This window comes from Brassica napus, chromosome A8, assembly GCF_020379485.1.
Source record: "Brassica napus cultivar Da-Ae chromosome A8, Da-Ae, whole genome shotgun sequence".
NCBI lineage: Eukaryota > Viridiplantae > Streptophyta > Magnoliopsida > Brassicales > Brassicaceae > Brassica > Brassica napus.
The window spans coordinates 755,654-776,911 of record NC_063441.1 but is presented as its reverse complement, the minus strand read 5'-3'; the positions used below and the strand labels follow the sequence as shown (position 1 = coordinate 776,911).

General features: G+C 33.5%; 5 protein-coding genes, 1 long non-coding RNA gene, 2 other non-coding genes and 2 pseudogenes across 9 annotated transcripts; 7 read left to right on the top strand and 3 right to left on the bottom strand.

The window, feature by feature from the left end:
- Window positions 1–447: 447 nt before the first annotated feature.
- LOC106443411 (leucine-rich repeat extensin-like protein 3) lies at window positions 448–1,602 on the top strand. The gene has a single exon (XM_013884982.3). It carries the CDS (start codon window positions 881–883, stop codon window positions 1,394–1,396), a length of 516 nt encoding a protein of 171 aa, XP_013740436.1. The 5' UTR covers window positions 448–880; the 3' UTR covers window positions 1,397–1,602.
- A 23-nt stretch (window positions 1,603–1,625) lies between these two features.
- LOC106443422 (60S ribosomal protein L18a-like protein) lies at window positions 1,626–2,964 on the bottom strand. Of its 2 annotated transcripts, none has more exons than XM_013884996.3 (5): window positions 2,803–2,964; window positions 2,432–2,495; window positions 2,236–2,353; window positions 2,028–2,145; window positions 1,626–1,938 (listed from the first exon to the last, which is right to left on the bottom strand). In XM_013884996.3, exons 2-5 carry the CDS (start codon window positions 2,439–2,441, stop codon window positions 1,876–1,878), a joined length of 309 nt encoding a protein of 102 aa, XP_013740450.1. In that variant the 5' UTR covers window positions 2,442–2,495; window positions 2,803–2,964; the 3' UTR covers window positions 1,626–1,875. The 2 variants fall into 2 exon arrangements, with proteins under 2 accessions (XP_013740450.1, XP_048594380.1); XM_048738423.1 differs by having other exon boundaries at window positions 2,432–2,614; window positions 2,803–2,942.
- A 3,731-nt stretch (window positions 2,965–6,695) lies between these two features.
- LOC106443439 (eukaryotic initiation factor 4A-1-like) lies at window positions 6,696–9,641 on the top strand. The gene is made up of 4 exons (XM_013885005.3): window positions 6,696–6,891; window positions 8,029–8,098; window positions 8,183–8,286; window positions 8,387–9,641. The coding sequence occupies exons 2-4, from the start codon at window positions 8,031–8,033 to the stop codon at window positions 9,451–9,453; spliced, it is 1,239 nt and encodes a 412-aa protein (XP_013740459.1). The 5' UTR covers window positions 6,696–6,891; window positions 8,029–8,030; the 3' UTR covers window positions 9,454–9,641.
- On the top strand, window positions 7,199–7,272 carry LOC125577481 (annotated as a pseudogene).
- LOC125577479 lies at window positions 7,425–7,531 on the top strand (annotated as a pseudogene).
- On the top strand, window positions 7,632–7,746 carry LOC125577480. The gene has a single exon (XR_007315893.1). It is a non-coding gene; the product is annotated as a small nucleolar RNA snoR98 (small nucleolar RNA).
- LOC125577478 lies at window positions 7,824–7,934 on the top strand. Its single transcript, XR_007315892.1, has one exon. It is a non-coding gene; the product is annotated as a small nucleolar RNA snoR98 (small nucleolar RNA).
- Window positions 9,642–14,753: 5,112 nt separating the features above from the next.
- LOC125577236 lies at window positions 14,754–16,149 on the bottom strand. Its single transcript, XR_007315586.1, has 2 exons — window positions 15,570–16,149; window positions 14,754–14,974 (listed from the first exon to the last, which is right to left on the bottom strand). It is a non-coding gene; the product is annotated as an uncharacterized LOC125577236 (long non-coding RNA).
- A 2,174-nt stretch (window positions 16,150–18,323) lies between these two features.
- On the bottom strand, window positions 18,324–20,640 carry LOC125577234 (phospholipid-transporting ATPase 6-like). Its single transcript, XM_048738421.1, has 8 exons — window positions 20,573–20,640; window positions 20,391–20,479; window positions 20,187–20,274; window positions 19,882–20,091; window positions 19,675–19,800; window positions 19,485–19,583; window positions 19,209–19,400; window positions 18,324–19,129 (listed from the first exon to the last, which is right to left on the bottom strand). The coding sequence occupies exons 1-8, from the start codon at window positions 20,633–20,635 to the stop codon at window positions 18,431–18,433; spliced, it is 1,566 nt and encodes a 521-aa protein (XP_048594378.1). The 5' UTR covers window positions 20,636–20,640; the 3' UTR covers window positions 18,324–18,430.
- A 7-nt stretch (window positions 20,641–20,647) lies between these two features.
- Window positions 20,648–21,258, top strand: LOC125577235 (eukaryotic initiation factor 4A-6-like). The gene has a single exon (XM_048738422.1). It carries the CDS (start codon window positions 20,723–20,725, stop codon window positions 21,068–21,070), a length of 348 nt encoding a protein of 115 aa, XP_048594379.1. The 5' UTR covers window positions 20,648–20,722; the 3' UTR covers window positions 21,071–21,258.

The following is a 21,258-nucleotide window of genomic DNA, read 5'->3' as shown; positions in this document are numbered from 1 at the left end:
TAGCCTATTGTTGTGTTTCGAATATGTATGAAGTCGCTGTCGCTCTCCCCCCCCCTCTCAATCTTTTTCAGCAGCCTCTAATCCTTTATCCCACTAATACATTTACCAAACACAAAGTCTCATCAGTGAGCTCAGATAACAAACATGCTCATCTATGACCCATTTGGAGAAGGCCGCTTTTCCGTCACAGTTTCGAGATTTATATACAAACTTTTGTTTTGGTTAACCGGAGTTGTTCATTGCTGGCTTTGGTTTCTCTTAAATTTTATCCCAAAAAATTATGGGCGTGGCTCTGTTTTTGGTTAAATTTTAACAGGTTTTGGATTAAGAAAAACGATCCAAACGAGAAACAATTTTTGTAGATATCAAATATTTGTAACAGAACCGAGAGAAATTATCCGAAACCGAACCGGAAAATTATAAAAATCTTGATGGGCCAAATCTCTAAATTCCGAAGGAATCAGACCTATAAAATCCAACCTGAACCCGAACCGAATATTTTGAATGCCCATGCCTTGTCTTTTTTGTGCACAAAGTTAAACAAAAATTGAACTGAACTTGTTACCAACCATATTTAGCTCAAATAAGTAAGTCTGTTATTTTCTCTCTCTATAATTCCCGGGAAATAATGTTTACCATTTCTCTCTCTCTCTCTGAATGTTGTCTTAGTTGTATTTTCTCTCACCTTGATTCCTCAGAATTTAATTTTGTCACAGACTTCACGATTGGTTACTGGATTAATTATTCTTTCTGAATCCAGCCCACTTCCTCCATTTCTCTGTTTCTGTTGTTCCTTTTTTTTCTTCTTCATCTCCAGATGTCACATTTGGTTTGCGGTAAAGAAGAAAAGGAAAACGTTTTTGATTCATTCTCTTGATAAATGGCTTTTCTTGATTCTGTGTTGAGACATTGGAGCCTCCTCCACATTTTGTTTCTCTCCCTATCTTTATGTTTCCTCCTCGTCAGATCACAAGAACCACCTTTCTTTACACAATCTCCACCTCCACCACCACCTCCTCCACCTCCACCTCCACCACCACCACCACCACCTCCTCCGCCACCACCACCTCCACCACCACCACCGCCTTCTTCTGCACCTCCACCACTTGTTAATGTGACAGACATTTTTCCACCACCTCCAGTAGCAGAGACAATTGCGCCTCTGCCTTCACCTACTCCTCAACAGCAGCCTCCGCAGCCCAGGTCAGAATCCCTTCCACCGCCTCCTGAGCCACGGAGGTTTGGATCACCAGATGAACCAAAGAGAGGTGGATTAAACAAAGGGGAGACGGTGGGACTAGTCTTTGCAGGGTTAGCAGCAATGTTGCAGGTCTTGGTTGTTGTCTTCTTGGTTCTCAAGAGAAGGCAACTTCTCCAGCTGAAAGAAACTCAATGACATATGCTAACAATGTCTGAATTGACACACAGCTTACTTTGTTAGTTTCAGATGTCATTTAAGAAATGTTGATTAGAGTGATGAAGATCAGAGAGAGGAGAAACTGCAAAGTGTTAACTAACAATGTAACAATCTTTTCTCAAGGATTCTTTAATGATTTGCACAAATGGTTTCTTCTTTCAAGATGAATCTGATTATGTTACAACCACTGTTATCTTGGTGCAATATATGGATTCCAAGGTGCATTCTTATGAAATGATGATTGGTTCAAACAACATTTCTATATAGATATCCTCCAATAGTATATGTACAAAAGACAAACCAAACTTTAAATCTAAAAGGACTACGCAAAAGTAGCTTCTCTTTGAAACCTCACATTCTCTCCATCATCAAATATAAAACTCTTACTTGTTCTGGAAACAGTCTTGAAGTTGTTTTCTTTAGAAACCCACCCCAGAAAGAATATACAACAGAGGACTCTAGCGACCAGAGAAAAGAAGAACAAGAACGGTGATCAACAGTGCAACGGTGAATATCAAAGCCTGTGAAAAATGCACACTTTTGTAACCAATACCCTTTATTACAGCTGATCAAGAAAGGATGTGTGTGAGAAAGAGAGAGAGAGACTCACAGCAATGGCAGAGGCAGCAAGACCAGATCTCTCGCGTGGATCTCTACGGTAATAGTTAGTGAGGTATAGAAATGTGGCAAAGTACCAAGCAAACGGGAAGAAGAACCCAAGAAGAAACCTAACATCAAAGAGGTTGGTCAAATGAATCTTCTACTGCTGCTTCAAGCAAAAGACAAGACAATAATAGTAGAAGAAGAAAGAGACTCACGAGAGCCATCCGATTCCAAAACCAAAGCAAGGAAGAGGCTTATAGAAGAGTCCTCCTAACTCATTGCCCTCACCATCACGGATTAGTACATACTTTCCTTTCTTTTGTTCCTCTATATCTGATTTTGATTATTTCAACAGTTACCAACCAATCCAATCATACTGAAATAAATAAAAATGCTCTGAACATTACTTACTCTCATTCATGGTGAAAGAATATATGTATATATATATATTTATCTTCCCCTGTCGCCAAGAAACCTGAACATCAATCAAACAGACATTTCTCATGTAATAAAAGACAAAGCTGAGTCCTTTACAATACAGATTTTTTTCTAAAGAAGCACCAAGCTGATTGATTCCTTTTGGATACTGAACATCTGAAGAAGAACGAGAAATCTCAGGAAAGATACATTCCCAAATTTATATTGTGATAATCCAATTACAAAATAGAGAGTAGAAAAACAACGAATAAACCCTTCAATTCTCAGGGGAATAAAAAGGACGAATCTTTTTGTTTTTTTTCTGAGTAAAATTTGCAAGAAAAAGAGATGAAAAGAGAAAGTACCTGGAAAATTGCAGAAAGAAGATGGATTGATCGAGAGAGAGAGAGAGACTGCCTGAGAGATTCGGGGACCGTCACCTACGGGGAAAGAGAGATTCTTGCCTTTCTTTCTCTTTCGTTGCCTTCTTCTCTATTTTGTTTTTTTTTTCTTTTCTCCACGTAGCTCGAGATTTTTTCTCAACATAACAAAACGGCAGTAAAGGAAGAGTTATAAAAAAAAAGTACGAAGTTATAAAAAAAAAAACAAAATGGCAGTAAAAAAAACAATTTTTACAAAAACTCAATATTATTTCAATCAACAAAAATAAATAATACTTCGTCCATTTTTTCTAAAAAAAAATCAATATTTAAAAAAATAGTTTCCAAAAATTTATTTTTATATTTCTGAGGTATTAATTAATGGTAAATTGTAAATTTCAAAAATAATAATTTTATTTATTAAAATTTTATTGGTTAAAATTGTTGGAAATAGTTAATTACAAAAAAAATACATTATAATCAAAATTTGATATGTTTTTGTGTGTGAAAATTTCTAAAACATACTTTTTGAAACGGATGGTCTCCAAATATATTTCTAAAACCCAAAAAAATGTGTCCAAGAAAAAACCCAAAAAGTCAAAATGGTACAGAGTGTTTGTTAAACCAGATAAATGTGAGAACAGAGACTCTTATGAGCTTTGATGTGTTGTTTTGTCATTGGTGTTGGTTCTTTCTCTGATTGTATCGAACTCGTATGCAGAAACAAAATAAGCTCTTATAGTTAGGATGTAGAGATACAAGCAAGAAGGGAGGGCTATAATGCACATCTGCAACATGAGTAAGAGTAAAAGACTAAGCGATACTAAACCATGAAAAATCTTTCCCAAGTTTTGGCTTTCCCATTGTACTGGTTTTCGTAGTTGAAAAACTAATAGACACTGGCTGGCACCTATATAACAGAAGTAACTGACAAGAAGACCACATATAATTATATACAGGTTTGTATTTGTAACACGGACTCAGTAACATAGTAAGAAGAAACACTACTACAGAAAACAACAAGGACTTACAGAGTCACTGGTGAAAAACCAAGACGGGCACTGAAAGCATCTGCAGACCATTAAAGAAAAAAACATGTCGAAGCTACAAGCAGAGGGTACTTGTGAGGTTTGGTCAAGCCCATCAGCTTTTTCAACCATGGGCCGGCTTGCACAAGTTACAAGCATACCAAACCCTTTAGATCGAATGCTAATATAACATGTGGGTTAAGTCACGTGCCGATAGAACGGTTCTTTTTCTTCAGCAACAAGGGATCACACAACATGGTTATTCAAGCTGCACAAGAGAGAGACAAAGACAAATTAGTATTCAGAGAAGCATAAAGAATATAGTTGAGCTCATATTGTTCTACCTTAGAGGCTTTGACACTAATTGTATTCGCTTGGTGGTTTAATCATCGTGGTTCTATAAGTGATTGGTTCTTGTAACACTTTATTGATCTAGTGGAGTTTGGAAGCAAAAGTTATCCCACGAGACGTATGAATTGGAGGCCGGAAACTCATTAAAGTTGTTTGTGTTCATTAGCTTAACATATTCCTTAACATACAAGTAATATGTTGGTCGCTTAGGTTTGAAATAATACAAGGCTGAAAATGTTACAGTACTAACAAATGGACAAGACTTCTATCAATGTTCTTGTAACTCTTTATTAACATTGTTCAAAGAGAAAATTCAGAATATCTTACGGTCGAGATGAAAGTTGACTAATATTTTGACTTTCTATAAGGGCCATACTCTCAGCCCATTAATAGCTTATGATTAGGCTTTCTGAATGCTATGTTGTGTATATTGTATATATACTGGAATTAGGTTTTCTCCCGTGATTGATGAGTAACCCATAGACCAAAGGAAAACACGACCGAAGCGTTACTAAGCGAAGGAGACATTTGATCCAAGAGATACGACGACAAAGCTGGTATAGTGATGATGTACGCACAGAGGAGGAAGTGGTCGGCGGAAGAAGAGGAGGCGCTTCTCGCCGGAATATGCAAGTACGGTCCGGGAAAGTGGTCTTATATTATCAACGATCCTGAGTTCAGGGCTCAACTTTCTAATCGCACTAACATTGACCTCAAGGTACATACACATTCAACTACCGTTCTTTAATTTCTATACACATTGAAACTATATAACTTGTGTTTTAAGAAAAAAAAACTATATAACTTATGTGTATATTTATGCTTTGTTGTTTACTCTTTTCTCTTGTGCAATTTGAAGGATAAATGGCGTAATATGACTATCAAGGAGGAAGCAAAGACTTTAGTTAATAAGATATGAGCAATGAATTTAGGTTTGTTAGACTTGGCCGAGGTTTGATTCTTTTGCAACATTTTATTCTTCTAAGAAAATAATGTTCTTTGGTTTCTTTATTTTAATTATTGTTTTCTAGCAGCTTGTGCTGATGGTTTATCTGACATCTTTCCCTTCATCAGCAATCAATAATGATTTTGGTATCAGTGGGTTTGGGAGGACATTCCTCCATTTCATCTTTCTAGAGTTCTTGGTCGTTTCTATGGATACTACAGCTAAGTTTTGACCTGAACAGTGAGTTTAATTGCTGAGTCAATAGTACTGATCAAAACGGATGGAAACAAATGGTTATCTAAGATTAGCTCTATCTGACAATGAGTTCGGTACCTTCTAAACGGACGAGGTTGTATAGACTAGCACAACTACGATGACTTAAAAACATTCTGATTACTTAACATTTACTAACCGCCTTTGTTGCAACTTCATGTGTTGAGCTCAGACATTCTGCAAACTTTACAAAATGGTCAAGAAATTCTTTCACCCTGGAAAAGAATGTACATAATTGCTTCAATTTCACTTATTCCTAACGTTTGACTCCAAGCATGAACATCCAGGAATATGATTAATTTACTCATATCAAGTATTTAATTAATTACACTGGATCGATCCAGTTACAAGTTTTTATTTGTGAAGATTTTTCAAGATATATGAAACAACTTTGAGACAAAGAACACGGGTGTATATCAAATTATGAATACTGATCATTCTTATTATGAGGCACAACAATATATCCATCTATAAAACTGATTTTGTTCTTTGCCTCTAAGCTAGTCGTCAGTTATAAATTTGATTGAATAATTCGTTCCATCTAGAGGCTCAGAGGTTAAATACTAATCCACGATGATCAGAGCGATGATAATGTATGAATCGAAATGTAATTTCATTGAAGAATAAATAATACAAAGCTGAGCTGAACTCATTGCTCTAATACCTCATAATATATAGAAGAGCCGATTGTAACAAACTACTTTTTTTCATTATAATTATAAAGTTTAACTATGAATAATATTCAAGTATGAGCTATCTAATAGCTTCTTAATGTTTTAACTCTTAACCGGTGTTTTTAAAACCGGACCGGAAGCTGAACTGGATAATTTTTGGGTCACGATTCAATATGGTTCGACCGGGTCAAACCTGATTCAATAAATCTGGTTTAATATATTTCTGTTGAATAAATTTAAAAGTACTGTTAGTAAATATGGTACACAATTAAAATATAAATGGATTTTAGACATCAAACTTATAAATATAAATTAATTTTATGTTTATATGGATGATTTATAGATTTTGAATAATTCTATTGGTTTTTATCAGTTTAGTAACTATGAAGTTCAGTCCAGCTATATAACCGGTTTATGGTCGAACCAATTATTAGATCCAACCCGACTATGTAACCGATTCATGGTCGAATCCGGTTCAACCGTCGGGTCGGTTCGGTTTTTGTAAGCAAATTTGCCACCAATCTTACTCTGCAATAAAGAGGAAAACAAAGGGTAAAAGTGGAAAATCCTAAACTGAATAGAAAAACAATTTCCTAAGAGAAAACCCTAAACACCACGAGAAATAAAAGGGGACTATATAAATACACGTTTTACTCTCTCTCTCTACCTCTATCAATTGATATTGCACTTTCTCTCTCTATAAACTCTTTGTTCTATCTCTTCACATTCGGGTTCAGATCCAAAGTCTTTCACTTTTGCTCTTAAAAGCTTTCATCTCTCTCCTACACAACTCAAACTCAAGGTTCGGATATATCTCTTTTTCATTATACTTTCTCTGTGTTGGTTTGGATCTTATCTGATTTAATGTCTTTGCGATTGATTTGCTTCGGACTCCTTCTGGGTCGAATTAAGTGTTTTTTTTTTTCAAATCTGTGATCGTTACAGGGATCAATTAGTGGCTTGATTTGATTTTAAGCTGGTTGATAATAACAGAGTTTAAATATTAATATAATTAACCTCGTTATATGGTTTCATGGAGAGACAAGTATATATTTGAATGGTATCTATTTATATTGGATGAACCATTAGGCTTGTTACTCTCCTGATATGAATATATATTCAGATATTAATGCTTGCTTTCCCATATAGATGGAATCTCAAGTTTGGCTATTCTGTTACATTCATTATAATTTGATAATGCTATTGTTTATTATCTTATAAGTTACTGTGTCATGTGATAATCTTTTGCTTATTAGCTTTGATTATCAACAGTTTTTTAAAAAAAGTTATTATATGGTTTCATGGAGAGAATATATATATTTGAATGGTATCTTTGATATTAGATGAACCATTAGATTGTTTCTCTCCTGACATCAATAATATTCAGATATTAATGCTTGTTTTCTTCATGGAATTTCAAGTTTGGCTATTCTGTTACATTCTGAGATTAAGCTCATGATGTTAACATATGAGTTTCAATATTAATATAACTACTAACCCATAGGATTTTTGGAGAGACTATATATATTTGGATGGTATCTAAAATATTGGATGAACCATAGGCTTGTTTCTCTCCTAACATTATTTTATTATTCAGATATTAATGCTTGCTTTCCTCTGTTCATGGAATTTTAAGTTTGGCTATTCTGTTACATTGATGATTTTTTTTTTCCAAACAAATTATGTTATTATATACTTTTATGGAGATAAATACATTTTTTGAATGGTATTTATGATATTGGATGAACCATAGTCTTGTTTCTCTCCTAACATTATATTAATCAGATATTAATGCTTGTTTTCCTCTCTTCATGGAACTTCAAGTTTGGCTATTCTGTTACATTCATATTTGATGTGTTTCGTTTACAATCTTCAAGCTATTTTTTTTTGGTGTGTTTTTAATCTAAAGCTGTTATCTTTTTGTGTGTGTTTGTTATAGTCATGGCAGGATCAGCACCAGAAGGTACACAGTTTGATACTCGTCAGTTTGACCAGAAGCTCAATGAAGTGTAAGTCTTTTAGGATCTCTACTTTCAATACTACTTGTCTCCTCTCGTGTGATTTAGCTAACTGTTGTTTCTATTTGGGTGCAGCCTCGAGGGACAAGATGAGTTCTTCACCTCGTATGATGAGGTCCATGAGAGCTTTGATGCCATGGGTCTTCAAGAGAACCTTCTTAGGGGCATCTATGCCTATGGTAAGTCAAAAAGAAGATGAATCATAGTAACATTTTTTGTATCTTTTTTCCTTTTAGCTTAGTCTCATGTGTGCTCTCCCTTATTGGTTCATTTTTATAGGTTTTGAAAAGCCATCTGCTATTCAGCAAAGAGGAATCGTACCCTTTTGCAACGGTCTCGACGTGATCCAGCAGGCACAGTCTGGTACCGGCAAAACCGCCACTTTCTGCTCTGGGGTCTTGCAGCAGCTCGACTTCACCCTTGTCCAGTGCCAGGCTCTCGTCTTGGCTCCAACCAGGGAGCTTGCTCAGCAGATTGAGAAGGTCATGCGCGCTCTAGGAGACTATCTTGGCGTCAAGGTCCACGCCTGTGTCGGTGGAACCAGTGTCCGTGAGGATCAGCGTATCCTCCAAGCCGGTGTCCACGTCGTGGTGGGAACTCCAGGTCGTGTGTTCGACATGCTCAGAAGACAGTCTCTCCGCGCTGACTCCATCAAGATGTTTGTCCTCGACGAAGCCGACGAGATGCTCTCACGCGGGTTCAAGGACCAGATCTACGACATCTTCCAGCTCCTCCCACCGAAGATCCAAGTCGGTGTGTTCTCAGCCACAATGCCGCCGGAGGCTCTCGAGATCACGAGGAAGTTTATGAGCAAACCGGTGAGGATCTTGGTGAAGCGCGACGAGCTGACTCTCGAAGGTATCAAGCAGTTTTACGTGAACGTGGAGAAGGAAGACTGGAAGCTGGAGACTCTCTGTGACCTCTACGAGACGTTGGCCATCACTCAGAGCGTCATCTTCGTCAACACTCGTCGCAAGGTGGACTGGCTCACGGATAAAATGAGGAGCCGTGACCATACGGTGTCGGCGACTCACGGAGACATGGACCAGAACACTAGAGACATTATCATGAGAGAGTTCAGGTCTGGCTCTTCGCGTGTGCTGATCACGACCGATCTCTTGGCTCGTGGGATTGATGTGCAGCAAGTGTCTTTGGTTATTAACTTTGATCTGCCGACTCAGCCTGAGAACTACCTTCACCGTATTGGTAGGAGTGGGAGGTTTGGGAGGAAAGGTGTGGCGATTAACTTTGTGACCAAGGACGATGAGAGGATGCTTTTTGATATTCAGAAGTTTTACAATGTGGTTGTTGAGGAGCTTCCATCAAACGTAGCCGATCTTCTTTGAAGAAGAGGAAGAAAAGGTTACTTGGTTTGCAAGTTTCGTATTTGATTTTTGACCCCTCTCTCTCTCTTTCTGAATCATCTCGAGACCAGTTTTTCATTTTTTTTTTCTAGTATTCAACCAACTCTTTCGAACATATGTTGTTTCTTTTTACCATTTTTCTTTTTTAATATCATGCAATGTTTACCTAATTTTCTAATCATTCGTGATTGTTAGAAGGTTTATGGATTTAGAAAACCGTCGACATAATAAATGGCCGTAATTAACAATAAGTGATATGTGCAACAAACAAATCTTAATTTTTCTTTTTTTTTAAATAAAAGAATTTGGATTGATCGACTTACGCATATTCCTTCAAATTAAAGTACAACTATTTTTAATCTAATTCAGCCAAATCAAACTAATTGTATTCATTGCATTAATTTGGTTTTTCATCTTAGGTAAGTATATTTTGATTTTTTAATAATATGGTTTTCGTTAATTTAGGAAAAATAAAATTAGAAAAAATAAAGTGATGATCTAGAACGAAATAGTATAAATACACAATGATAAATTTTAAAAGATAAGATTATTTCTTTACTTTAATGCCAAGATTATTTTTGTAAACTCTTTTTTTTATGAAATCACATTACATATAAAAATATTTTCGCTTTAAATTTTATAAATGTATTATAGTATAAATGTTATTTGGAAAATATAAAACATAAATTTAAATTTAAATTAAAAAGAAAAAGAAAAAGAAAAATCTTTTGTATTCATTAAATATACCTTAATTTCTTTTATTTAAATTAATTTTTAATAATTTGAGAAAAAAATATTTAATCAAAATTATATTGTTTAAAATATAAATTATATTATTTAAAATTATCTTTTTAATCAAAGATCGGTAAGTTGCAATGTCTGATTTTTCTTCATTTAACAACTATGAGAAGATTTCTGAAAAGACTTCTCGAAAGTTTAAGCGAAAAATAAAAACTATGAGAAGTCTTCTCCGAAGACTTAAATTTTAAGCGGAAAATTAAAAATTATGCGGGAAACTTAAATTTAAATCTTAAAAAGTATATCCTATGATCTAAGAAAACACATTAAAGCCACATGAGTTGATATTCTTGAAGTTACTTAACACTGTTGAAAGCTAAAAAACATATGTTGAAGTTGAAAATACAAGTTTTACAAAAACTAACATAGAAGATTCCCCCAAAAGTCTTCTCTCATTAGGTAGAAACATTAATAAACATGAAAATTACTAACTTCATAATTATCACTAATTATGTTATAAATTTCATTCCGGAGTCCAAACATTGACTAATATACATGAATTAATAAGAAAACATTATAAAGTTTTTTTTTAATTTTAGAGAAAATAAAAATTTATTAAACATTGACTTAGAGACTTCTTCTCTAAGAAGACTTCTAGAAGTCTTCCGACATAAAACTTCTTGGAAGTCTACCATTTAAGTCATTTTCCCAATTGCAAATTTACAAACTGAAAGTCTTCTTTTTTTGTAAATATATTGGCTTACCTTTGGTTTTGAAAAAAAAAATCTCAAAGATGTTAGAAAAGACTCTCGTGGAAGTCTTCTTATTTCTTTGTTGTTAACAAAATAAGTTTGAAGACTTCAAGAGAAATCGTCTTTAAAAAACACAGAGAAAGTCAACTGTAAAACTAACATATCCATTGATCAGGAGACTTTTGTACTCTTAGCGAACAGATCTGTAAAAATTCAAAAATCAGTCTTAGATCTAATGAGGTTCATGTTTACTTTCTTCAAGCACACATCATTTCTTAGTGAAATTTATCCACTAGTTCTTGACCAAAAATCATGAATTTGAGTAATTCTAATAAGCTTATAAATTGTGAAATAAAAAGTTGGATGAAATAAGAGAGAATCTGAAAGGGAAATGGTTTGTGTTTGTAAGAAATAAGAATATAAAAATAGAGATGTTGATTTTATGTGCATTTAAAGCTTGAAATTGGTTTTTCATGGTTGTTGGTGTATTGATGATAATAGCAATGTTGTAAATAAAAGAGGAAAGGGAAATGGTTTGTGTGTGTAAGAAATAAGAATATAAAAATGGAGATGTTGATTTTATGTGCATTTAAAGCTTGAAATTGGTTTTTCATGGTTGTTGGTGTATTGATGATAATAACAATATTGTAAATAAAAGAGGAATATAAGCATGATTGAGTAAATCAAGCAATTTCAACAAAAAAAAGCATTTTCATGAATAATTCAAACTTTTAAGGTGAATAGAAAAAAATGAAAGTTCCAAAAAAAATCATGGGTTCATTTTGCATTTAATGTTTTGTTTTGAGTCATTTTTGCAAAACCCCCAAAAATTTATCCATCGGCTTAATAGTTCTTGTTTTGTATTTTCGAATGTGCAACTTAATGGAAATTGGTTGGTTTTATGTATATCAAGAAATATTTTAAATTTAACCAAGTCAAAATATTTTTTATCTATCAAACAAATAAAAACTAGAAATTTTGAAAAAGATTTTTGGTCAAATTAGATCCTTTTATATCGAAATTTTAGAAGATACATAGCTTACTTAAATTAGATATGTTTCAATTTTGATTCATCTATAAATATGATTATCTGTGTTTGTAATTTTAAAACACATTTATTTAATTATCAAAGATGAAAAATGCTTTTCAACCTCCGCTTATTGGTCGTGTTATGCTCACAATTCTTCTTTTCGGTATGTATTTGTATTTGTATTTTCATTTAAAATTTTATTATTATATTTTACAATTATTTAAAATTAAATTTATTCTTATATCATATTATTTTATATACTTATATAATTTGTATATTGAATTCTATAATCTTGAGTTTAGCAATGTTCCCAAAATAATCAATGATAAGAAAGATATGTTCATAGTTTAAGTTTTTATTTTACTATAAAAAAACTCTTTCAACCAAAAACACTAATTTTCTGTTTTAAATAAGAAAACTGAAGTTATATTTTAACTATTGTAATAACAGGAGTAATGACGATTGCTCTGGAAAGAGGACCACCATCAAAACCAAAAACTTGTTACGACATATACCCAATCAAAACAGGAGAATGTGATATTACTCAATGTAGAACTGAATGTACCAAAAAAAGGAAAGGAGATGGTTTTTGCACTAAACAAAGCCAAGGAAAGAGTGACTGCAGATGCCTTTATAGTTGTTAACCCTGATTTCTTATCTACATTAAAACTCAAATAATATTTATAATAATACATGCCTTTATCAAAGAAAAAAAATAACAATATTATTAATTGTTGTTAGTTTTGTAGCATAATAAAGTGTATTAAGTTGCCGAATATAAATAAAAATAACAAATATTGATATGTTGGTTGTCTTTTGCCTTTTTCTTCACTAAAGTGAATTGATAAAATATTATATTAGAATTAGTACCAAAAAATCATGTAAAATTTGAAAATAAAAATAATTAAAACTTAATTGTTTACCGTGTAGCAATCTTATGGATAAAATGATATTTATTTATTTATTTATATAATTAATATTTTAGTTCTTAGTGAAATTTAAAATTAAAAGTGCTGGTGAATACCCAACACGGAACTAATGAAATATAAATGGAAGTACACAATCATATTTCATGGGAAGGCGAGTAAAATTTTGAGAAATTGCTTGCATAATATATTAAATTGGATACAAAATTTCAAAAATACACTCAATCAAAAAGATTATAATATTTACGTTTTAAAGTTTAGTGCTTATTATTGTTTAGAATTTAGTAATTAGTGGGTGAGGTTGAGTTTATAATTTTTTATTAATAATTTTTAAACATTTATAAATAATTTACGAGAGTTAATTTTGTTTTTTTTTTGTTTTTCATAAAAAAATAAGGTATTTATTAAAATGGTAACCATTTAAATGTAATAAAAATTAGAATTCCTTCTAAGTTTTTAAAGAGTGTATATATGATAATGTGACCTTTTGCAAAATTAAAGGAAAATAATGATTTATAAAGTGCTACTATATCATACATTATTTTTGAATTTCTAAATATCTAACACATATACATTATTATTTGCGAAATGATATTTTGCATTTGAGATCTCACGTTAAATACTAGAATGATACGCTTAATGAATAATAAAATGATTAAATTTTTATTAGCTAATAGAAATTTAAAACATATTTATATATAATTGAGAGAAAGTCTAAATAAATTATCAAGGAGTATTCCAACTATCTCCCATCTTCTTTTTCGGATGACAATTTTTTTTCCTTCTAAAACAATTAAGAGGAATAATGTCAAGTAATTTTTATTAGCTAATAAAAATTTAAAAAATATTTATATATAAATGAGAGAAAGTCTAAATTATCAAGGAGTAATCCAACTATCTCCCATCTTTTTTTTCGGATGACAAATTTTTTTCCTTCTAAAACCAATCAAGAGGAAAAAATGTCAAGTAATTTTTCGGATTTTAAAACTATACGAGGAAGTTCACAGACAGCATATTAATTATTCTCGTGCTCATGCATGGATATAAGTATTAAAAATATATATGATAAAAGTTACTAATATTCCAATTATATTTAAATTATTTTGTATTATATATATGATTTATTTAAATAATATTGTAATATTTTACTTTAGATATATGTAATTTAGATATATAATATTTATTCGATTGAGTTTGTAATTAGATTGTATTTACTTCTCCAAATTTAACCCTAGTATTTTTTTTTTCAATACCATAGTATTTTTTGTGCTGAAATAGAACAAAATTATAATTAATTTTGATTTTGCATTTAGATTTTTGATTTTGGTATAGAAATTTGTTAAGATCACTTAAAGCATACCAATGAAATGACCCAACAACTTTTTTTTAAAAAAGCTTCGGTAAGATCACACTGGAAATGAAATGAAAGTTGTTTTCAAACTTTTCTTTTTGACAAAGGTTGTTTTCAAACTTTTGTTATATATATTATAAATTTAGATGATTGTGTAAGTCCAAATAAATACTCTAAAAATAATAAAAAGTCTATTTTTGTAATTTCTATAGTCTTTACTTTTTAGTTTTTTTTCTTACCTCATCGTATCATCAAAATCACACGTGTTATTTATGGCAGGAATTCTTCAGATAATAAAATTAATAACATGTCATTTTAACTTTCAAACTTTTTTTGACAAAAGGTTGTTTTCAAACTATTGTTAGTATAATTTTAGATGATTGTGTAAGTCTAAATAAATAGTTTTAAAATAATAATAAGTCTATTTTACGTTATTTGTAGTCTTTACTTTTTAGTTCTTTTCTTGTCAATCTAAAAGAGACATATAGTATCATCAAGATCACACATATCATTTACGGCAGGAGTTCTTCAGATAATAAAATTAATAACACATCATGTATTGGCAACATTACATGTTCATTGGCCACGGTGAGCATCAAATGAAGTCCTAATTTCAGCGCAATATAAGTCTGTAACATAACTTGTATGATATGCAGAAGAGAGGTCGACAACAGCTTCTTCTTTAAAAACCCATATCCAGATAAGCCTTCAACGTCAAGTTCCAAAACACAGCATCACTGATTTCTAACTCGACAAACAAGCAAACACAAAAAAACAAGAAACACACAACACAACAAACAAGCAAAAGATTTGAAAAGAAAACCATGAAAATACGAATGGGGAAACTCTTAATTGCCGAACTGATTTTGAGTGACTAAAATGACCATAAGTATAAAGGCAAAATGAAATTAATGATCTCTAACGGACAAATAAATGACTGGACACGACATTCTATTTGTTTACACATTATGAATTTAGTGTCTGTCAGTCCAGTAATATAGAATTTCCCAAAAAAAATAAAGCTTTTGACAAAAAAAACATTTTTAAAACAGAGAGAAAGAAGTCGATTAAAATTACCGGACTGATTATTTATGAGTGGACTAAGTAAATCATAAGTATAAAAAGACAAATGAAACGATCAATGACTGGACGATGTTCTACTTGTTTTCACATTATGAATTTATAAAGTGTCTTATAATCAATCCGGGCAATATAGAATCTCCCTCTTCCCCCCAAAAAAGAAGCTTTTGAGAAAACAAAAAGCATTTTAAAAAACAGAGAAAGAAAGAGGATTTTGATACCTTACGGCTGAGAGAAAGGGTTACGGCGTTTACTTTGGGAATCAGAATCACGGCCGATAGCTTCGTCGTCGTGGTACATGATGTAGCTCCCGATTACAAACATGATCTTGTTTTCTATGGGTTGTATTAGGATATGAGCGACGGAGAAGAAGGGGACGGGAAGTTGCTCTCCGGCTCCATGGTTCGGAAACTGATTATTATTATTATTATTATTATTTTCTTGATGGAAAGGAGAATGGGATTATCTGATGTGAGATAGTTGGAAGTGGACTTTTTATAGATAAAAAGGAAATCTAACAACGACTACTTCCCGAAAACCAAAACAGAAACGGCTACTTTTCAAACGGCTAACACGAATTTTTTTTTTTCACTTTTAATTAAAAAAACGGCTACCTTTCAAAAAAAACAAAAATATATAATTTTTTATATAATTTTCGCTTTAATTAAAGAAAGAGGGTTATTTTCCGAAACCCAAAAAAATTAACAAAGGAAAAATTAACATTTTTAAATTTGAATGTTAATTTTTGATATATTTTTTAAAAAAAAAGTTTGCATAAGAGATATTAAATTGCATTTGGGATTTGAAATATATACCTTTTCATGTAGTAGTTCCACAATTCGTGTGTTGGTAAGGTTAGGCAGCAAATGTTTGCAATTCCAAAAAAGCCGTTATGGTTGTAGCAATAATGTAGTTTGTAATGTATTTCTTTTTCATTTTCATTAATATTAGTGTACACATACGTAAACGCAGTTCAGTACCCTCTTTCTTTTGTCTAATATCTAGTTATATAAACGATTTGAATAGTGAGAAAAAAGAATATAATTTTTGTTTTCTTTATCTATCTTCAATACACTTACATAAAACAAGAGCGATTTGCAAGAAAAATATACAATAACTGAAAAATTTGCAAAAATAGAAAAACTCTAGAAAACATGGTTGTCAGACTATTTGTCTAGGAGTATTTTACCATATACTCCTTCTTTAATTAAGTAGTTTAAATTTTAATATAAAAAAACCAACATAATAAAAAAAGTTTGTCTCCGTTCCACTGGTGTCGCCGCATCTCCGCCGCACCAGAACGTTGCCGTGCCTGCGTCTTCTCTTCTTGCTGTCGTGTTTGCGTCTTCTCTTCTCGCTGCCGTGTCTGTGTCTTTTCTTCTCGCCACTGTCACAACTCCGTCGTTCGATTGTGGGCACATGAGATGAAGCTTATGCCGAGAGGATTTAATCGAGTAGAACGGTGTTCAGTATGCGATCAATTTGTATATTTTAGGCTGGATCAAGTACTGCAGTTGGAGCATCGAGCGGTTGGATCTTCTCAGTTCGATCGATGCAAGTTGAGGATCCATTTTTGTTGTTTTTTTAAAACTAGTCCCGGTTATTTTGCATATTTTTTATTTGTTTTTTTAATTTAATTTTGAATACTGCTAGTTTCTTTTTTTTTTATTGAAACAATGTAGAGCTTCTCAACGGTGTAAGCTTAATTTATATTGTTGATATGTAAGTTAGCCGGTTATAATGTGATTTTTTAGATAATTTATAAATTAGCATGTCTATATTATTATTTAACTGGATATATTATATGTTAGCTGGTATTTAGATTTTAATTACCAGTTATACATATAGCTTATATGTCTCATTTTTAAATTAGCATTCTTATATTCTGATTTATCCGGGTACTTTACATTTTAGCTGGTATTTAATTCATATTTACCGGCTATTTTGATCGGTTAATGATTGTTATTTTGTATCAGTTCAGATAAACAAAAAATTAACTCTCTAATAAATCACAAAACATATGATTAAATTTACATGTTCGGGTAAACATAAAATTAACTCATTAACAAATCACAATACAAATGATTAAATGGTTGTTTAGCCGGTTAACATTGTACTTGAATTTTTTTGTTATTGTTAACCGGTAATATATACTAATTATCTCTACATTTTTATAGTTAGCCGGTAATATTAATGATATAATTTGTGAAATAGTCGGTTAAAAATTTTACTTGGCTTTTATGGTTATATTTAGCTGGTAATATACACTAATTATCTCAAGATTGTCATTTGAATTTTAACATTGAAAACATCTAAGACTCCGAGGACTATTCGGGGAGTTTTTAAAGGGTTTGAAATGTAGAATCTAAAAGTCTGGAGCCGATTTGTGAAACTATTTGTACACTTGAAAATATTGGAGCCACCTTGAGAATATCTAAAGGTTGGAGGGCTTGTGTTGCAAAACATAAGAAATCGCCAATATTGTTCGATATCTTCTGTAACGAGACAGAGACGGCGAGGATGAACACTATGGCTAGGCTTGAATCCGAGCATGACGACATCGGCAGAGAAAGATGAGGGAGATGGTCCGGTGAACCGAGACAAACACGACGATTTGCGGCGAAGAAGAAGAAACTTGAGGCGGAGACGTTCGTGGTGGCTCTGTTTTTAGTCGATGGCGTAGATGAACAAGGAAGATGAAGCAAGTCAACTGCGTGGACGACAGCCACGACGGAGCAAGACAGAGATGAAGGAGTGAAGAAAGGTTCGACGGAATAAACAATGAAATTGGGACAGATGAGAGATGAACATGTTTGATTTTTAGACAATGCATGTATCGATTATAGTGCTTTCTCTAGACAAAATCTTTCACACGTGGTATATCAATATAGGAACTTTGTAAATGCGTAATATTTTTAGAATGTGTTAATACTTGAAATAAGGGCATAACTGACATTAAAAAAAAAACACATCAGTAAGAAAAGCAAACTTCCATCCATGCAAATTATAGAGTTATGTTTGTATAGGGAGTGCAATATCTCATAAAACAATGGAGTTAAAACAAAATTTACTTGATCTTAAATTAAGTCTGTTGTGAGTTTGAAGTTGTATCATTAGAAGAAGTCCCACTCATGACACTCAACACCGAATGTTTCCTCTGAAGCTTCACTCTTAGCTGTCTGATCTTAGCATCAACTCTAGCCGTGAAACCAATCTTTGTCTTCTCTCTAGCCTTGGACTTCTCTCGTTTCCACATTCTCTCATCCTCTAAATCAATCTTGAAATGCTTGATCTCTTGTATAATGTGATGGTCAAGAGGGTTCACCGATCTTTGGTACGAGATGTGAAACAAGTAAGGGAGCGTTGTAGCGGCAATGACCAGGAGTGTGGTAAGCCAGAAGATCGGCGCAGGCGCTAGAACCTCGATGAGCATGTGGAAGATGTTACCAGAGAGTTTTGGTGGTAGCATACCGTAAAGGGCGAGGAAGATGTACCAAGCTCCTATGCTTCCCCAAATCATTACGTGTTGGATCCAAGTGAAGTGGCTCATGGTGAGAGCTATTTGTACATTTACTGCCCATATGATGCAAGTGAACATGGCGGTTCCCATGGCGTTCATGTCTGCGGTTTGGCCATCAGAGCGGAATGATTGGACATGGAAGATTCCGAGGTTGAGTGTGAAGATGACTATGGATGCGTAAACTCCATTCCCCATCCATCCGAGGATCCTGTACCAGTCGAAGAACAGGTTCTTGGGGCCTTGTTGATACAATGCAGGGAACTATAAAAACAGAGGCAAAGATATGAAGTTTAGGAAGTGTTTTGTTTTGTATGTGAAGATGATAAAGGGAGACTATAACCTCTAAGCAGACATCAGAAGGAACATCTTGTTCGAAAACTCCGAGAGAAATGACGGGGAGAGAAGTGAGAACAACGTTGAAGAGTAATAAGTAGGAGTCGTTGAATATTGATTGACCAGAAAATCCGGTGAAGGCTTCGAAGTAGAAGAGAGTTAGGCCAAACGCTATGTTCTTGTAGAAGAAGTAACAGATCTGTGAAAGCAACATTTACCAATGAAGATCAAGTGTATATGCTGTCTGGTGATATATCAAATTATCTGAAACGTATATACTAACCATTTGGGCTATTCTCTTGTAGCACCAATGTCCGTGGACAACAAGTAGTCTCTCCAGAAAGCGAAACTGGGCTATGGAGAAGTCACTTGCCATTACAGCCTGCAAAAAGAAAATAGAAACGTGTTTTGTTAGAAAAATAGGCGAAACTTGACTATGTATGTCTCATTGTGTTGAAGAGAAGTTTAAGCACCTGCATGCCTTCAACGCCGCTGATGCCAACACCAATATCAGCTTCTTGAATCATGCCAACATCATTTGCACCATCACCGATTGCCAAAGTTGTCTTCCCTGTTCCTTCTTTCGCTAGCCTTGTTATCTGACAAAAAAATAATCAAGACAATTGTAATGTTTGGGAAACTAATAAAATTGTTTTGAAGGTTTATGGAATTTTCCATACAAGTGCTTTCTGTTTAGGAGAGACACGACAGCAGATTACTGATGCACAGACAACTGCAAGTGCAAGAAACTGGTACTTGGCATCATCCTTCAAAGCATATGTAAGTGTCTTCCCATCAATGATCAAAGCAAACGCTGCATGTGGATCTTTTTCTATTTTGATCATCTGTGAGGCATTTGTGATCTGCATCAAAATACTCTCCTTTGCAGCCTGAACATTAAAGACATTTTTTTATCTACATCACACGAAATACTCGAATGAAACAGTAATGTACTTTTTTAATAGTTTCGACATAAGATACGTACAGTTTCGGAGTTTTGAGATGATTCCTCTACATTAGCAAATGAAATGGATATCTGCTTCATACCCTGTCGAAGTAAACTGCAGGCGTATCTGCATTTTGGCCAACCAAATCATTTAGTCCATTTAGTCTTAGAGGAGAATAAATCTTGTAAAAAAAAAAAAATCAGTTCCAGGGTCTGTGGTATTCGCAATAAAGAAGAACAAACCCTATGTTTATTGCTGTCTCCATCTTATCTCCTGTCAAAACCCATATCTTGAGACCAGCTTGGGCAAGATTATCTATGCATTGAGGAACCTGATCAAGTGAACTACAAAAAGTAAGCTGAAAAGAAGTTTTTGAAAGAGTGATATTGGGTAATCACAATGAAGTTTGTCCTATATAGCATACCCCCTTTTGCAGTTTGTCCTCTACAGCAGTAGCTCCAACAAGGATCAATTCCTTCTCCATCATATCTGATACCTCTACGAGACGTTGGCCATCACTCAGAGCGTCATCTTCGTCAACACTCGTCGCAAGGTGGACTGGCTCACGGATAAAATGAGGAGCCGTGACCATACGGTGTGGGCGACTCACGGAGACATGGACCAGAACACTAGAGACATTATCATGAGAGAGTTCAGGTCTGGCTCTTCGCGTGTGCTGATCACGACCGATCTCTTGGCTCGTGGGATTGATGTGCAGCAAGTGTCTTTGGTTATTAACTTTGATCTGCCGACTCAGCCTGAGAACTACCTTCACCGTATTGGTAGGAGTGGGAGGTTTGGGAGGAAAGGTGTGGCGATTAACTTTGTGACCAAGGACGATGAGAGGATGCTTTTTGATATTCAGAAGTTTTACAATGTGGTTGTTGAGGAGCTTCCATCAAACGTAGCCGATCTTCTTTGAAGAAGAGGAAGAAAAGGTTACTTGGTTTGCAAGTTTCGTATTTGATTTTTGACCCCTCTCTCTCTCTTTCTGAATCATCTCGAGACCAGTTTTTCATTTTTTTTTTCTAGTATTCAACCAACTCTTTCGAACATATGTTGTTTCTTTTTACCATTTTTCTTTTTTAATATCATGCAATGTTTACCTAA